The sequence below is a fragment of the Herpailurus yagouaroundi genome, unplaced genomic scaffold (genome assembly GCF_014898765.1).
Source record: "Herpailurus yagouaroundi ecotype Mexico unplaced genomic scaffold, PumYag 159, whole genome shotgun sequence".
NCBI lineage: Eukaryota > Metazoa > Chordata > Mammalia > Carnivora > Felidae > Herpailurus > Herpailurus yagouaroundi.
The window spans coordinates 31,997,102-32,014,215 of record NW_024412400.1 but is presented as its reverse complement, the minus strand read 5'-3'; the positions used below and the strand labels follow the sequence as shown (position 1 = coordinate 32,014,215).

At 37.1% G+C, this 17,114-nt stretch overlaps 1 protein-coding gene across 4 annotated transcripts in view; it reads right to left on the bottom strand.

The window, feature by feature from the left end:
• Positions 1 to 17,114, bottom strand: part of PPP2R3A (protein phosphatase 2 regulatory subunit B''alpha) — a 218,893-nt gene that overhangs the window by 25,615 nt on the left and 176,164 nt on the right. For all 4 annotated transcript variants that reach the window (XM_040480247.1, XM_040480250.1, XM_040480249.1 and 1 more), the window contains 3 exons: positions 4,213 to 4,388; positions 3,579 to 3,697; positions 914 to 1,020 (listed from right to left, as the gene is read on the bottom strand). In XM_040480247.1, coding sequence (XP_040336181.1) covers positions 914 to 1,020; positions 3,579 to 3,697; positions 4,213 to 4,388 — 402 coding nt within the window. The remainder of the gene's footprint in view (positions 1 to 913; positions 1,021 to 3,578; positions 3,698 to 4,212; positions 4,389 to 17,114) is intronic.

Below are 17,114 nucleotides of genomic sequence, written 5' to 3'. Positions count from 1 at the left end.
TGGGAGAACCTAGGTGGCTCAGTCGGTTTGAGTGTCTGACTTCGGCTCAGATCATGGTCTCATGGTTCGTGAATTTGAGCCCCATATCGGGCTTGGTGCTGTCAGTGCAGAGCCTGCTTCTGATCCTCTGTCCCCCTCTCTGCTCCTCCCCTGCTTGCACCCTCCCCCAAATAAATAGATATTAAAAAAAAAAAAAGGTCACAGTGATTGCTTCTAGGGAGGAAAACTGGGCAGTAGGAAACTATCCTTGTTTCTTTGAATATTAAAATATATGAATATATTACCTGTTCAAAACATATTACATTAATAAGCATTAAGAGCCTTAGAGGAACTACAAAAGAAATCATTAGAAGATGGTGGAAAGAGCCAACAAGTTATAAAGTTGCTGAAATGATCTAAGCAATGAAAGTCTTGAATAGTTTCTTACCATGATCCCTTTATGGAATTATATATATCCTATTACAAATTTGTTGTAGAAGTAAATTCTTGTTCAGTGTTGAATACAAAAAAACATGTATGGTAAAGATTTGTTTTAAACATGGTCACCTTGATTATTTAAAAGAGCTTCAGTTCTTTTAGTCTCATCCTGTATTTACAGCATTTTAGTAAATGCTAAATGTTTTTACAGCATGTGCTATCACTAACAAAGTAGAATGACTACACGATGATCTTAGCTTCCAGTGAAAAGTACAACTCCATTAAAGGAAATGGGACATGAGAAGAGTTTTAGGAAATTAGTGAAGAAGGGAAGATTGCTGGAAAAATATTCTTTCAACTAAAGTTGGTTATAATCACTCAGGATATCCAAAAATAAGAAAGGATTACTAGTTTGATTTTTTAAAGATGGTTTTACCATTCCTGATATGATTACCCCTGTTAAAAAAGTTCTATAAGACCCAGGGACCTCACTCACCCTTCCTGGAACTGTGCTTGGGCAGATTCCTCTGCAACAAGAGTCTCATACTCCTCAGCTGCAAACCTGTCCCAGTCAGAGGGCTCAGGCCCCTCATTCTCAACATCCTGATTGCAAAGAGGAAAGGAAACAAAAATAATCAAAGACAAAGAATTGGAGATTGGTTTTCTTCAGTGAACATTTGTGATGACCTGCCGAAAATATTTCATTTTAACATGTTAAGAGAGGTGCTAAAGTAACACTCTTAAAGTGATTTGTATGCCTCCAATCATAAAATTATAGTGAACTCCTCAGCAGTGAATTCTTTAGGTCTAGATTCTTTAGCCTTATAATCAGAGACCTTTGTCTGGGCTCTTCTCCCTGGCACTTTGCACACCAGCTATCTGGAGTGACTTGTGGTTTACATATGCCCACCTGAAACAGACCACCGCTTCCTCCCCTCCCTGGCATATTTTTATTGCTTCTGTAAAAGCCAGCTCAGATACCATGTCATCTGTGCTATTTTCCTAGAAAGAGCCCTTCTCCCCCAAATAATTTCCTTTGCTATACTGTACATGCTCGATTGCTACTTTTTGCTCTTCTTTTTATCTCTATATGACCATATGTCTCTTCAACACAGTCACTGGAATTTACTGAGCACTTTTTGACTAAAAATGTTCTCTGCAGATCAGAATAAATCTTGATATACTGCCATCTCTTACAAATTTTATAAAGGGGGAAAAGGCTATATACATTTTCTTTTCCTTCTCCAATCTGGGCAGTATCTTGGATTATATATTCCAGGTAAAATGCTTCTCCATGATTAAAATGAGTTATTAGCATTGCCCTCAGATGTAAGGTTAGTCATGCCCAGAAGAATGTAAATACCTAAATACTGACCATACAATATGATTATGATACTTAACTCATTTTAAGAACCCCTACTCCATCCTTTTGACATCTTTGAAACTTACATCTTAGATTTATAATTGGCAATTTTTTTTAATGTTTGTTTATTTTTGAGAGATAGCACGAGTGGGGGAGGGGCAGGGAGAGAGGGGGACACAGAATTCGAAGCAGGTTCCAGGCTCTGAGCTGTCAGCACAGAGCCTGACGTGGGGCTCAAACTCATGAACCACAAGATATGACCTGAGCTGAAGGTGGACACTTAACCAACTGAGCCACCCAGGTGCCGGGAAAAAAATTTTTTTTTAAAGCTAGTGATAATGTGCCTTGATATGCCCCAAGATCAGGCATAGAATATTTGTTTTTAGAAGGTGATCTTTGGGGGTGTCTGGGTGGCTCAGTCAGTTGAGTGTCCAATTCTTGATTTCAGCTCAGATCATGATCCCAGGGTCATGGGATTGACCTTTGCATTGGCTCCGCACTGAGTGTGGAGCCTGCTTGAAATTCTGTCTCCCTCTGCCCCCCTCCCCTGCTTGCGCTCTCTAAAATTAAAAAAATAAATAAAAATAAAAAATAACGTATGTGGTGCCTGGGTGGCTCAGTTGGTTAAATGTCTAAATGTTGGTGTTGGCTCAGGTCATGATCACACAGTTTTGTGGGTTCAAGCCCTGCATCAGCTCTGCACTGACAGCGTGGGGCCTGCTTGGGATTCTCTGTCTTACTCTCTGCCCCTACCCCACTTGTGACTGTCTCTGTCTCTCTCAAAAACAAATAAATAAACTTAAAAAATAATAAGGTGATCTTTGTATTCTTACTACTATTTAGGTCAACATGTAGAAGAAAAAGACTGAAAGTTTCTGGTAGTTTCTGGTATTCCTGTAGGACTCAACTCAAACAGTCCTTTTCTACTAACAGAATTAAAAAAAATTTTTTTTTAAAGTTTTGAGGGAGAGAGAACACAAGCAAGGAAGGGGGCAGGGGTGGGGGAGAGAGAATCCCAAGTGGGCTCTGCACTGTCAGTGCAAATGTGGGGCTCCACACAGGGCTTGAACTCAAGGACCATGATATCATGACCTAGGTCAAAACCAAGAGCTGGATGCTTAACCAACTCGACTGAGCCATTAGGCACCCCCACATAATTTTTACTTTTTAAACAAGAGAAGGGGAAGTGGTGATATTATTATTATTATTATTATTATTATTATTATTTTGACATAGACCATATGTTCAGGGCTTTTGAGGGTCCACAGGTTTTTGTGTACGCGTAAGGGTGCTCATCTCTATTCAGGTGTAGAATGACTTCAAACTGATAGTCACGCACAATAGTCATTAACACTTGAAAAAGTGTTTTGTTATCGGAGGGCTGTCTATTATGGAGAACGTCTAGTTTTCATTAGGGAGAGCTATTTACAATGTAATCCTGGAAATGAATGGTACAGTTAACCCCAATATACTTTCTAATACAGATGGTTCTATTGATACATTTTTTTAAAAAGTTAGGACAAATTTTTTTCAAAACTTTTTTGTAACTAGTGTCTAATATATAAGTATACAGACCACAAAATTCACTCAGTGATAGGCAGATGCAGGTTACCTAAACTTGAAGATTAGCTATGGAGAGACATGTGCTCTAGGTTCTTTTTTCTCTCTTTTCAGTAGGAGAGCAAATGTTTTAAATGTTACCTCTTTAAATACAAGATTCTCACAGGGAAAGACCGTTTTTATCTGTAGCACACAACCCCTGATACTGCAGCCTTCAAAGGGAAGTTAAAACCAGTACCTTCTGGACCGCAAAAGGATCTCTCTGTTCATGGTCCAAGTATTTCTCCAGATTAAAGAAAGTATCATAAAAAATGTGTGCCATTCTGCATCTCTTCAGATCTCGTAGTGTTATTTTGCCTATGTAAAAACAAATCCAGTAAATTTCAAGAACTTTTTGGCAAGTGAAAAAAACTTTTACTGAAGTTTAAGAGTATATGAATATGCCAATTTTATTATATAAAATCCCATTTTTTTAGGTAAAATGGACATAAAATTTACCATTTTAAAGTGTGCAATTCAGCAGCTTTTAGTACATTCACAGTGTTGTACAACCATTACCACTACCGAGTTCCATAACATTTCCTCACTCCAAAAGGAAACTCTGTACTCATCAAGCAGACCTTCCCCATCTCCTCACCCAGCCTAGGGCGATCACTAATCTGCCTTCTGTTTCTATGGGGAAATTTCTTAAACTTGATTTGCCATTAGTTGTTGGTTCTAAACTAATGGTAAAGGAGAAACTTAAATATTTCTGTATTTGGGAAGCCAGTATGGAAGACTCTGGAAGTTCAGTAATTTGGGACAATCCAGGATTAAAGGCCCCCCTCTGTTACATAGGTGAGTAGTGCAGATGGTCTTTTACTCAATCTTACCATCACTGGCTGGCTTCACCAGGTCAAGCATCTGGCACAGCAAATCATGGAATGGCAAGGGCTCAATGCCCATGGCTTCCATCCGTTCACATTGCTCCTCATAGAAGTACTCCAGCTCATACATGGAGAGTACACCATCTCCATCCATATCCATGCAGCGGAACCAATACTCAATGCTAGAAGATAAGGACACTCGTTAGCAATGGCCTGGTAAGGTCCTTTATTCACCCAGATTTATTACTGCCCATGTTTCTTTTAAAATAAGTTAATATGTGTATATTTTCTTTTAAAATAAGTTAATATGTGTATACTTGAGACTTAGAGGAACACAGTTTTATAAAATTTGTTATAAAAACTGGCCAGACCCCTTCTTCCCTTTATTTCCCTTCCTCAGAATCAACCACTTTCAATACCTGATTATTTTGGTTTTTATATTTTCAGATAAGATGCCTATATTGCTCCTTCCTTACATTTCTGTTTTAAGAACTGTGTATTAATTTCATACAATGAAAAATGAGGTTTTAGCTCTTCTACCTCTCTTTCTACTTTACCTGCATGCCCTTCTGAACCTCGTAATATAAATTACTCAACTTCTTTTATCTCTTATTTGCTTAGATTTCTGTGTACATGTTACTATTCAGTGCCCATATATGCCAGTTTTCTACATCCATAATCATTCTCATCAGGGTTCTATGAACTGGATTTTCTTGATGAAGTCTTTCTTGCTTCCTTCTGACCTACTTTAACTGCACTGGTTGCTCTCTAGACTGGATTCATGGTTTCATCCCAGGGATTCCTTTCACCTTTCTCTTATTTCTTGTATCTCACACTTTCCTCATTCTTGGTTGACTTCCTTGTTTAGTGTAACATATTCTTCGGCAGCTTCCTAAAAAAAGGGAGTGAGGCACATACATTTTCTGAGATCTTAGATAGTTGAAAATACTGTTTATCTACCTCCTAACTTGGTTGATATTTTGGTTACAGAATTATACCTTGGTGGTGCTTTTCCTTCAGAAGTTTAAAGGCAATGATTCACTACACTATCTTCTATCTATCCACTATTGTTGAGAAGTCTAAAGCCATGCTGATGTCTGATCCTTTGACTATAATAACTTTTTTTTTTCCTTTGAAGCCTATAGAGGTTTCTCTGGGTCCTTGGTATTTTGAAATCTCATGATGAAGTATTCTGGTCTGGGTCTAATTCATCTACTTTCTTGGGCTTTCTGAGAGCTTACACAATTTGGAAGCTAGTATTCTTTAGTTCTCGGAAATTTTCTTAAATTATTTTATTTCTTCCCTGCCTCTTTTCACCCTTATCCATTCTTTTTTTCTGGAACTCTTGTTATTCATATCTGCATGGTCAAATATGGTAGCCACTTATCCACATGTTCCTAGTCCAATTTGAGATATCTTTAAGTGTAAATACACAACAGATTTTGAAGACTTAATATGAAAAAAAAGTAAAACATCAATATTCTTATATTGATGAGATGTTGCAATAACATTTTAGATACAGTGGATTAAATAAGATATTTAATTACAATTAATTTTATGTTTTTCTACATCTTCACTGTGGCTAAATTTCCTTTATAGTTTTTTAAAACATTTTTAGTAAAAACTGTATTTAAGGGGTACAATGAGATAATATATACATTGTGAAATAATTACTACAGTAAAATTATTTCACATATCATCTCCTCACTTAGTTATATTTGGGGGGGAGGGGGATGAGAAGACCTGAAATCTACTCTTAGCAAATTTCTAATATTTAATACAGTATTATTAACCATACTCACCATGTTGTATGTTTCATTCTAACTGCAACTTTGTACCCTTTGACTAGTACTTCCCCATTTCCTTCTTCCCTCAACTCCTGCTAACTAAAATTCTACTCTATGACTCTTTGTGTTTGACAGTTTTTAGATTTCACATGTAAGTGAGATCATGTGGTATTTGTGTCTCTGTGCATGCCTTATTTCACTTAGCATGGTGTACTCTGAGATCATCCATGTTGTCGCAAATGACAGAATTTCCTTCTTTTTAAAGGGTGAATAATATTCCAGTGTGTGTGTGTGTGTATCCCACACTTTCTTTATCCATTTATCCACTGAGGGACATTTAGGGTGATTTCATATCTTGGCTACTGTGAATAATGCTGCAATGAACATAGGAGTGCAGGTACTTCATGATATTTATTTCAGAGTTCTGATTCAAGATGGTAATGTAAGAAGATCCTGAACTTTCTCCCACAGACACACCAAATCTACAGCTATATATGGAACAAGTTCTTCTGAAAAGACTCCTTAGAACTGAGTAACTCCTACACACTGTGCAGACAAGAAAACCCCACATCTAAGTGGGTAGGACAGGCTGACACACAATCTCACTATAATCCCCACCTCTGTCATGGTGACCTACAATCAAGAGGAAACTTAAAACCTGGAACTTCTTCCGAGGAGTGAAGGGTTTGAATCTCATACTGGGCACCGTAACTCTTAAGACCTGAAACTAAAAGATGACTCCCTAAAACATCTAGCTTTGGAAATCTCTATAGAGCTTGTGTCCATGAGACCCAAAAGGGTACAGTTAAGTGAGAAATGGCTCGTAAGGGGCTTATGTGCTTGGACTCACCCATGCTAGCGACCAGTGCAGAAGCAGCCAATAGACACCCAGACTTTCTGTGAAAGACACTCATTTCCTTATCTTAAAGCCTTGGCCTAAGGGCAGGCATCTAACTTAAAACACACATCTAGGGGCCTCCTGGGGTACTCTCTGGGGACAGAGGCTAGAGCATACCATGTTTACTCTTCTCCTCTGCTGCACTACACAGTGCCACTATCTCCTGGAGGGGAGCTTTTACATGCATCTGGTGCCCTGTTTTTATGTCTGGAGCCCTGCCTGGTATTTGCAGCTGCCACCCAGGGATGCTCACCGATAGCCTGGCTCTGGTGGCCAGGGGGGCTTGTGTTCCTGGGCCCCATGAGACTATAACAATAGGAGACCTAGTTCTTAGCAGGCTACTATATCCGGGGTACTGCACAGACAAGAGGTTGAAACATACTTCCTGGCTTTCTGTGAAAGAGGGCTATTTGCTTGTGTTGGAGTTTCAGCCCAAAATGTAGGTTTCAGGTTTAGCACACATCTAGGAGCTTATGGAGTTGCTTTCAGGGTATGGAGGCAAGTGGATGCCATCTTTGTGTTCTCCCTTTGTCTCATTCCAGCTGCTGGTATCTTTTAGAAAGGAGCTTATGCACTTGTATGGTACCCCAATTTTGGAGACTGATGCCCAGGGGATACTTAAGATTGCCTAGCTCTGGTGGCCAGTGAGGCTTATGTTTGTGGTCCCAGAGGACTGTATATATGTGCATACTTTTAAAAGATGACAACCAGCCTCCATCTAGGTGCTGAAATCTTCCCCTCTGGGATAATGACAGGTCTTGGCACAACCTCGACTATTAGGAGCCATTAAAAATAAAAGAGGATGCTTGGACAATTAAAAGGTTTAAGATACAAGGGCTAGGACAGGGTTGAACAATAAAGTTTACCTACTACACAAGGCTACTATTCAAGACTTGGAGAGGTGGTTATTTTATCTAATGCACAGAAATCAACACAGTCAAGCAGAATGATGAAACAAAAAAATATGTTCTGAATTAAAAAATGAGAAAACGTCAGAAAAAATTCCTTAATAAAACTAAGTTAAGTGATCTACCTGATAAAGAGTTCAAAATAATGGTCACAAAGATGCTCACTGAACTTGGGAGATGAATGGATGAAGACAGAACTCAGAGATGAAAAATATAAGAATGTACTAAACAGAAGTCATAGAGCTGAAGAATATAATAACTGAACTGAAAAATACATCAGAAGAGTTTGAAACCAGACTAGATAAAGCAGAAGAAAGGATCAGTAAACTTGAATACAGGGCAGTGGAACTCAATCAGAGCAGCAAAAAGAAAAAAGAATGAAAAATGTGAAAAAAATAGAAGATTAGGGAATACTTCCAAACTCCTTTTACAAGGCCAGCAGTACCTTGATAACAGAACAAGGACACTATGAGAAAATTACAGGCCAATATTACTGATGAATACAGATTCAAAAATCCTCAACAAAATACAGTAAAACCTTGGATTGCGAGTACCTTGTTCTGTGAGTGTTCTGTAAGACAAGCAAAATTTCTAATAAATTTTAACTTGATAAACAATGTCTTGAAATATGAGTAGTACGTGATGCCGAATGTCACATGATCACAACTGAGCCAATGGTTCTTTCCTCCCTCCCTCTCTCTCTCTCCTTTCCTCCCTCCCTCCCTCTCTTGGTGGGATTGTATCCTGTTTTTGGATGCTCGGTCTCAGGTTGTGGTGTTTGGCAGGAATCAGTGATTTTTCAGAATGTTGGAAGGTGCCCACAATTGGTACTAGTGTATTTTTTGTCACTACAAAGCACCTATGGACAGTCCTTTGCTTTTCCATGCAAGACTAAGCTTAGGAATTCTTTACTTCATTCCCGGTCAGGCTGCCTACAGATATAGACCCTTTCCTTTGCTGCCTTATTGCCAGTTACATTAAATATAGTATATGACAAGAATTTATTAATACTGTACTCTAGTCAGCATCCATGTGAGCATATACAATGGCTCCCATGCAGAAAAAGGTTCCACTGAGCCAAGACAGCAGTGATTCTGTTAGCGATAGTGAAATTCATCCTATATAATAAGCCTCCTTTCTCTTGTCTTCCTCACACCAGCCATGAAGGTTTTCAAAGGTAAGTGCCAGTTAACTCATTTTTCTTTACATTTATTATTTTGTATCAGATTATAGTATTGTAATCATTTTTATATGAGTATCTTTGGGTTGTGGAATAAATAATCTGAATTTCAATTATTTCTGTTTTCAATTTTTTTATTAAAATTAAAAATTTTTTTTTTAATTTTGAGAGAGAAACAGAGCACAAAGCGGGGGTGGCAGAGAGAGAGAGAGAGAGAGAGAGACAGAATCAGAAGCAGGCCCCAGGCTGAGCTGTCAGCACAGAGCCCAACATAGGGCTCGAACCCACAAGCTGTGAGATCATGACCTGAGCTGAAGTTGGATGCCTAACTGACTGGGCCACCCAGGTGCCCCAAGTTTCCATTATTTCTTATGGGGAAATTTGCTTTGATCTATAAATGCCTTGGATTACAAGCATGTTTCCAGAATGAATTATGCTCGTAAACCAAGGTTTTACTTGTATTAGCAACTGAAATTCAACGGTACATTAAAAGGATCATAAACCATGATAAAGTGGGTATTCCGGGGTTGCAAGGATGGCTCGACATCTGCAAATCAATCAATGAGATGAAATTAATGAAATGAAGGATAAAAATTACATGGTCATGTCAGTAGATGTAGAAAAAGCATGTGATAAAATTCAACATCCATGTCTGATAAAAGCTCTTAACAAAGTGGGGACAGAGGGAATATATCTCCACATAATAGGTCATGTATGAGAAGCCCATAGCTAACATCATATTCAGTGGTAGAAAGCTGAAGGCTTTTCCTGCAAGATCTAGAACAAGACAAAAATACCCACTCTCACCATTTTTATTCAACATAGTACTGGAAGACCTAGACAGAGCAATTAAACAAGAAAAATAAATAAAAGGGAAGGATTTCCCTTTTTTCCCCAAACTGGACAAGGAAGAGGTAAAACTGTTAACTCTGCAGATGACATATACAGAAAACCCTGAAGACTCCACCAAAAAAAGTGTAGAAGTAATAAACTCTATAAAACTGCAGGATGCAAAAATCAATACAAAGTAGCAGGAGAAGAAATTAACAATCCTGTTTACAGCTGCATCCAAAAGAATACAATACCTGGGAATTCATTTAACCAAGGAAGTGAAAGACTTGTACACCAAAAACTATTAAGACACTGATAAAACTGAAGACCTGCATAAATGCAAAGACAGTTTATGTTCATGGATTGGAAGAATATTGTTAATATTACTCAAGGCATTCTACAGATTCAGTGCAATCCCTATAGAAATTCCAGTGGCATTTTTTTTAACAGAAAGTGAACAAACAATCCTAAAATTTGTATGGAATGACAGAAGACCATGAATACCCAAAGCAGTATTGAGCAACAAGATGCTCAAGAAAAAAGCTGGAGATTTCACACTACTTGATTTCAAAATCTACAAAGCTATAGTAATGAAAACAGTATGTTATTTGCATAATAACAGACACATAGGTCAATGTAACAGAATAGAGAGCCCAGAAATAAACCCACATATATATGGTCAATTGATGTATGACAAAGGAGCCAAGGATATAAAATGCAGAAAGGAGGGGCGCCTGGGTGGCTCAGTGGTTAAGCGTCTCACTCTTGGTTTTGGCTCAGGTTGTGATCTCATAGTTTTGTGGGTTCAAGCCTTGCATCAGGCTCTGAGCTGATAGCATGCAGCCTGCTTGTGGTTCTCTCTCTCTCTGCACCTCCCTCGCTCATATTTTTTCTCTCTCAAAATAAATAAACTTAAAAAAAAATAAAATGGAGAAAGGACGGTAATTTCAACAAATGGTGTTGGAAAAAACTGCCACATGCAAAAGAATGAAATTGGACCACTATCATATACAATACACAAAAATCAACTCAAAATTTATTAAAAACATAACAGAAGTATAAAACTTCCAGAAGAAAATATAAGCAGCAAACTCTTTGATATCAGTGTTGGCAATAACTTTTTGGCTATAACACCAAAAGCAAAGGAAATTATCAACAAAATAAAAAGGCAATCCTGAATGGGAGAAAATATTTGCAAAGTATATATCTGGTAAGGGGTGTATATCCAAATATATATAGAGAAGTCATACAACTCAATAGCAAAAACCAAACCAAACCAAACCAAACAAACAAAAAAACTGATTAAAAAATGGGCAGAGGGTCTAAATAAACATTTTTCCAAAGACACCCAGATGGCTAGTAGGTACATGAGGAGATGTTCTACATGACTATCAGGGAAATGCAATTCAAAAATATAATGAAGTATTACCTCACACCTGTTAGCATGACTATTATCAAAAAGACTAGAAATAACAAGTGTTGGTGAGGAGAATGTGGAGAAAAGGGAACCTATGTACACCATGGTGAGAAAGTAAATTAATGCAGCTACTATGGAACACAATATTGAGGTTCCTCAAAAAATTATAAGCAGAATTTCCATATGATCCAGCAATTTTACCTTTGGTTATTTATCTGAAGAAAATGAAAACATTAACTTGAAAAGATATATCTACGCCCCATTTTCAACCCCATGCAGCTAAGATATGGAAACAACCTATGTGTCCATTGATGGATAAAGAAGGAAAATGCAGGGCGCCTGGGTGGCGCAGTCGGTTAAGCATCCGACTTCAGCCAGGTCACGATCTCGCGGTCCGTGAGTTCGAGCCCCGCGTCGGGCTCTGGGCTGATGGCTCAGAGCCTGGAGCCTGTTTCTGATTCTGTGTCTCCCTCTCTCTCTGCCCCTCCCCCGTTCATGCTCTGTCTCTCTCTGTCACAAAAAAATAAATAAACGTTAAAAAAAAAAATTTAAAAAAAAAAAGAAGGAAAATGCAGAATATATACACAATGAAATATTATTCAGCCATAAAAAAGAAATTATCTGATTAAAAAAATGGGTGGAAGACTTGAATAGACTTTTTAAAAAAAATGTTTGTTTTGAGAGAGTGAGCACAAGCAGGTGAGGGGCAGAGAGAGGGAGAGAATCACAAGCAGGCTCTGCAGAGCCTGACACAGGGCTCAATCCCACAAACCATGAGATCATGATCTGAGCCAAAATCAAGAGTCTGATGCTTAACTGACTGAGCCATCCGGGCGCCCCATGAATAGACATTTTTCTAAAGAAGACATATAGATGGCCAACAGACACCTGAAAATGTGCTCTGTATCACTAATCATCAGGGAAATGCAAACTAAAAACACAATGAGATATCACCTCACACCTGTGAGAACGGCTAAACTAAAACACAAGAAAAAACGAGTGTTGGCGAGGATGTGGAGAAAAAGGAACCCTTATGCACTGTTGGTGGGACTGCAAACTAGTGCAGTCACTGTGGAAAACAGTATGGAGGTTCCTCAAAGAATTAAAAATAGAATTACCATATGATCCAATAATTTCACTACTGGTATTTACCTAAAACAACACTAATTCAAAAAGATATATGTATCCATGTATACTTCAGTGTTATTTACAACACCCAAGACATGGAAGAAACTCACATGTCCCCTGACAGATGAATAGATGAAGAAGTGGTTTATACATACAATGAAATATTACTCAGCTATAAAAAAGAATGAAATCTTGTCATTTGTAAACAGCATGGATGGAGTAGAGAGTATAATGTTAAATAAGTTGGTCAGAGAAAGACAAATTTGTTATGTTTTCACTCACATGTGAAATTTAAGAAACAAAGCAAGCAAGCAGAGAGAAAAGAGTCAAACAAAAATCCCAGATTCATAAATAAAGAGAACAAACTGGTGGTTGCCAGAGGGGAAGTGGGTCTGGCAGGATAGGTGAAATAAATTAAGGGAATTAAAAGTACACTTATCTTGATGAGCACTGAGAAATGTATAGAATTGTGAAATAGTTATATTGTATACCTGAAACAAATATAACACCATATGTTAATATAAAAAAAAAAAAAACAAGGAATGAAATTCTACCGTTTATGACCACATGGATGGACCTTGAAGACACTGTGCTGGGTGAAATAAGTCAAACACAAATACTCTTATGATCTCACTTATATTTGAAAACTAAGAAAAAATAAAAAAAAAACTGAGGTCACATATACAATGAAAAGATTGGTGGTTACCAGTGTGGAGGGTGGGATGGGCAAACAGAGTGAAGGTGGTGAAAAGGTACAAATTTACATTTATAAGGTAAGTCCTGAGGATGTAATGTACAGCATGGTGACTTTACTGCATATTTGAAGGTTGCTAAGAGACCTTAAAAGTTTTTATCACAAGAAAAAAAATTTTGTATCTGTATATAGTGGTGAATGTTAAGTGGACTCACGTTAGTGATCATTTTGCAATATATATGAATATCAAATCATTATGTTGTACATCTAAAACTATCATGTCAATTATACCTCAATATAAAAATAATTTTTTAAGAAAAGAAGTTGGAATTGTAGTGAAGTAATCTGAGGTTAGTCTTTGCAGCCTGTACTTTTAAGAGCCTCAAGTTAGAAAAAAATTTGTTTTACTTATTTACTGTGGTTAAAAGCACCATTACATTTGCTTACAAATCAGTCATAATTTGAGAAAAGATAGATTTTTTTGAACCTCAGAAATTGTTCCATTTGCTACCAGCATATTTTCCATTTTGGCACAGTAACGGTAAATGAAAAGAAAGATAGATACTGATTTCATCATCTTTGGATACATATACAGAAGTGAGATTACTGGATCATATGGTTTAGTTCTATTTTTAATTTTCTGAAGAACCTCCATACTGTTTATTATAATGGGTGTACCAATTTATATTCCCATCAACAGTCTACCATGGTTCCCTTTTCTCCACATTCTTGCCAATTCTTAGTGATGTTGAGCATCTTTTCATTTACCTGTTGGCCATTTATAGGTCTTTTGGGAAATGTCTATTCAGAGCCTTTGCCCATTTTTACTTTTATATAGCTCTTCCTCCCCACCTCCCCCAGTTTTTAAATTCTAGCTAGTTAACTACAGTGAAATATTAGTTTCAGGCATAGAACTTGTGATTCATCACTTACTTACAACACCTAGTGCTCATCACAAGTGCTTTCCTTGATACCCATTACCTATTTAACTCATCTACCCCCCCCCCCCACATCACCTCTCCTTCAGTAACCATGAGTTTTCTATCGTTAAGAGTCTATTTACTGTCTTGTCTCTTTTTTCCCTGTTCACTTATTTTGTTTCTTAAATTCAATGAGTGAAATCATATGCTATGTGTCTTTCTCTGACCTATTTTGCTCAGCATAATACTCTCTAGCTCCATCCACATTGTTGTAAATGGTAAGATTTCATTCTTTTTGATATCTAAGTAATATTCCATTGTATATACATACTACATCCATTTTATCCATCAGTCGATGGACATTTGGGCTCTCTCCATAATTTGGCTATTGTTGGTAATACTCTTCTAAACATTATTGTGTATATACCCCTTTGAATTAGTATTTCTGTATCCTTTGGGTAAATACCTAGTAGTGCACAAAAATTGTTGTTTAGGGTAGTTCTATTTTTAACTTTTTGAGAAACCTCCACACTATTTTCCAGAGTGGCTGCCTCAGTTTGCATTCCCACCAACAGTGTAAGAGGGTTCCCCTTTCTCCACATCCTCAACTACACCTGTTGTTTCTGGTATTGGTAATTTTAGCCATTCTGACTGGCATGAAGTGGTATATATCACTGTAGGTCTGATTTGTATTTCTCTGATGATGAGTGATGAGTGATGTTGAGCATCTTTTCATGTGTCTGTTAGCCAACTGTTTGGTCTTTGGAAAAATGTCTATTCCTGTCTTTTGCCCATTTTTAAACTGGATTACTTTTTCAGTATTGAGTTTTAGAAGTTCTTTATATATTTTGGATATTCACCCATTATCAGATAAGTCATGTTTAAATATCTTCTCCCATTCTGTGTGTTGCTTTTTAGTTGTGTTGCTTTTTAGTTTTGTTGATTCTTTCCTTCACTGTGCAGCTTTTTATTTTGATGTAGTCTCAAAAGTTTATATTTGCTTTTCCTTCCCTTTGCCTTAGGAGACCTATCTAGAAAAATGTTGCTATGGCTGATGTCAGTGAAATTATTGCCTGTGCTCTCTTCTAGGATTTTTATGGTTTCAGGTTTCACATTTGGGTCTTTAATCCATTTGAGTTTACTTCTTATGGTGAAAGAAAGTGGTCTCAGTGTGGCGCCTGGGTGGCTCAGTCGGTTAAGCGTCCAACTTTGACTCAGGTCATGATCCCACAGTTCGTGGGTTCAAGCCCCGCGTCAGGCTCTGTGCTGACAGCTCCGAGCCTGCAGCCTGGTACAGATTCTGTGTCTCCATCTCTCTGCCCCTACCCCCGCTTATGCTCTCTCTTCTCCTTCAAAAATAAACATTAAAAAAAAATTTTTTTTAAAAAGAAAGTGGTCCCAGCTTCTTTCTTTTGCATGTTGCTGTCCAGTTTTCCCAACACCATTTGTTGGTTCATTTCTGGGTTTTCTATTCTGTTTCACTGATCTATGTGTCTGTTTTTGTGCCAGTACCATACTTTCTTGATCACTACAGCTTTGTAATATAGCTTGAAGTCCAGAATTCTGATGCTTCCAACTTTTTCTTTTTCAAGATTGCTTTGGCTATTTGAGGTCTTTGTGGTTCTATACAAATTTTAGTACTGTTTGTTTCTAGCTCTGTGAAAAATGCTGGTGGTATTTTGATAGGGATGGCATTAAATGTGTCTATCACTTTGCGTAATATAGGCATTTTAACAATATTTGTTCTTCTAATCCATGAGCATGGTATGTTTTTGCATTTCTTTGTGTCCTCTTTAATTTCTTTCATAAGTGTTCAATAGTTTTCAGAGTACAGATCTTTTACCTCTGGTTAGTTTTAGTCTAGTATCTCATGGTTTTGGGTAGAATTGTAAATGGAATTGATTCCTTGATTTCTCTTTCTGCTGCTTCATACTTGTACAGAAATGCAACGGATTTCTGTACATTGATTTTACCTTTGGCCACTGTTAAATTGAGTTTTTTTGTTGCTGAATTATTTACATTCCTTATATATTTTGGATGTTAACTTATCAGCTATATGGCTTGCAAATATTTTCTTCCATTTTGTAGGTTGTTTTCACTCTTGATTGTTTCCTACTAAAAGTTTTTTAGTTTGATGCGATCCCATTATTATTATTATTATTATTATTAATTGGCCTGTGCTTTTGGGTCATATAAAAAAATCAAATTGCACACACCAATGTCAAGAAACTTGTTCTCTGTTTTCTTCTAGTAGTTTTACAGTTACAGGCTTTACATTTAAGTCTTTAATCCATTTTGAGTAGATATTTTTAAAATTGAGACGTGTCCAACTTCATTCTGCATGTGGATAACCAGTTTTCCCAGCATAATTTATTGAAGAGACTGCCCTATCCCCATGTGTGTTCATGGCACCACTATCATCTATTTCTGGGCCCTCTACCCTGGTCCAATAGTCTATATTTTTATGTTAGTACCATGCTTTTTTGAATAGTATAGCTTTGTAGTATATTTTGAAATTAGGTAGTGTGATGCCTCTAGCTTTGTTCTTGTTGCTCAAGACTGGTTTTGCATTTCTCAGTCTTTTGTGGTCCCAAATGAACTTTAGGATTGTTTTGTTCACTTTTGTGAAAAATGTCATTAGAATTGTGACAAAAATTGCACTGAATCTGTAGATAGCTTTAGGTAGTATTTTAATGATATAATATTATATATATAATATCAATTGTTAATTATAATAATTCTTCTAATCCATGAAGATGGGATAGCTTTCCATTTTTTTGTGTCCTATTCAAATTATTACATCAAGATTTTATAGAGTTCAGTGTACAGATCTCTGATTTCCTTGGTTAAATGTCTTCCTACATTAAAAAAAAATTATGTGATGCTGTTGTACATGGGTTTATTTTTCCAGATATCATTAGTGGGTAGAAATGCAACTGATTTTTGTAGGTTGATTTTGTATCCTACAGCTTCACTAAATTAGTTCATTGGTTCTAATAGTTTTTTGGTGGTCTTCAGGGTTTTATATATAAAATTGACCCTTGAACAACATCAGGTTGAACTGCATGGGTCCACTTATACATGGATTTTTCTTGGTCAGTACAGTATTGTAAATGTATTTTCTCTTCCTTATAATTTTCTTAAG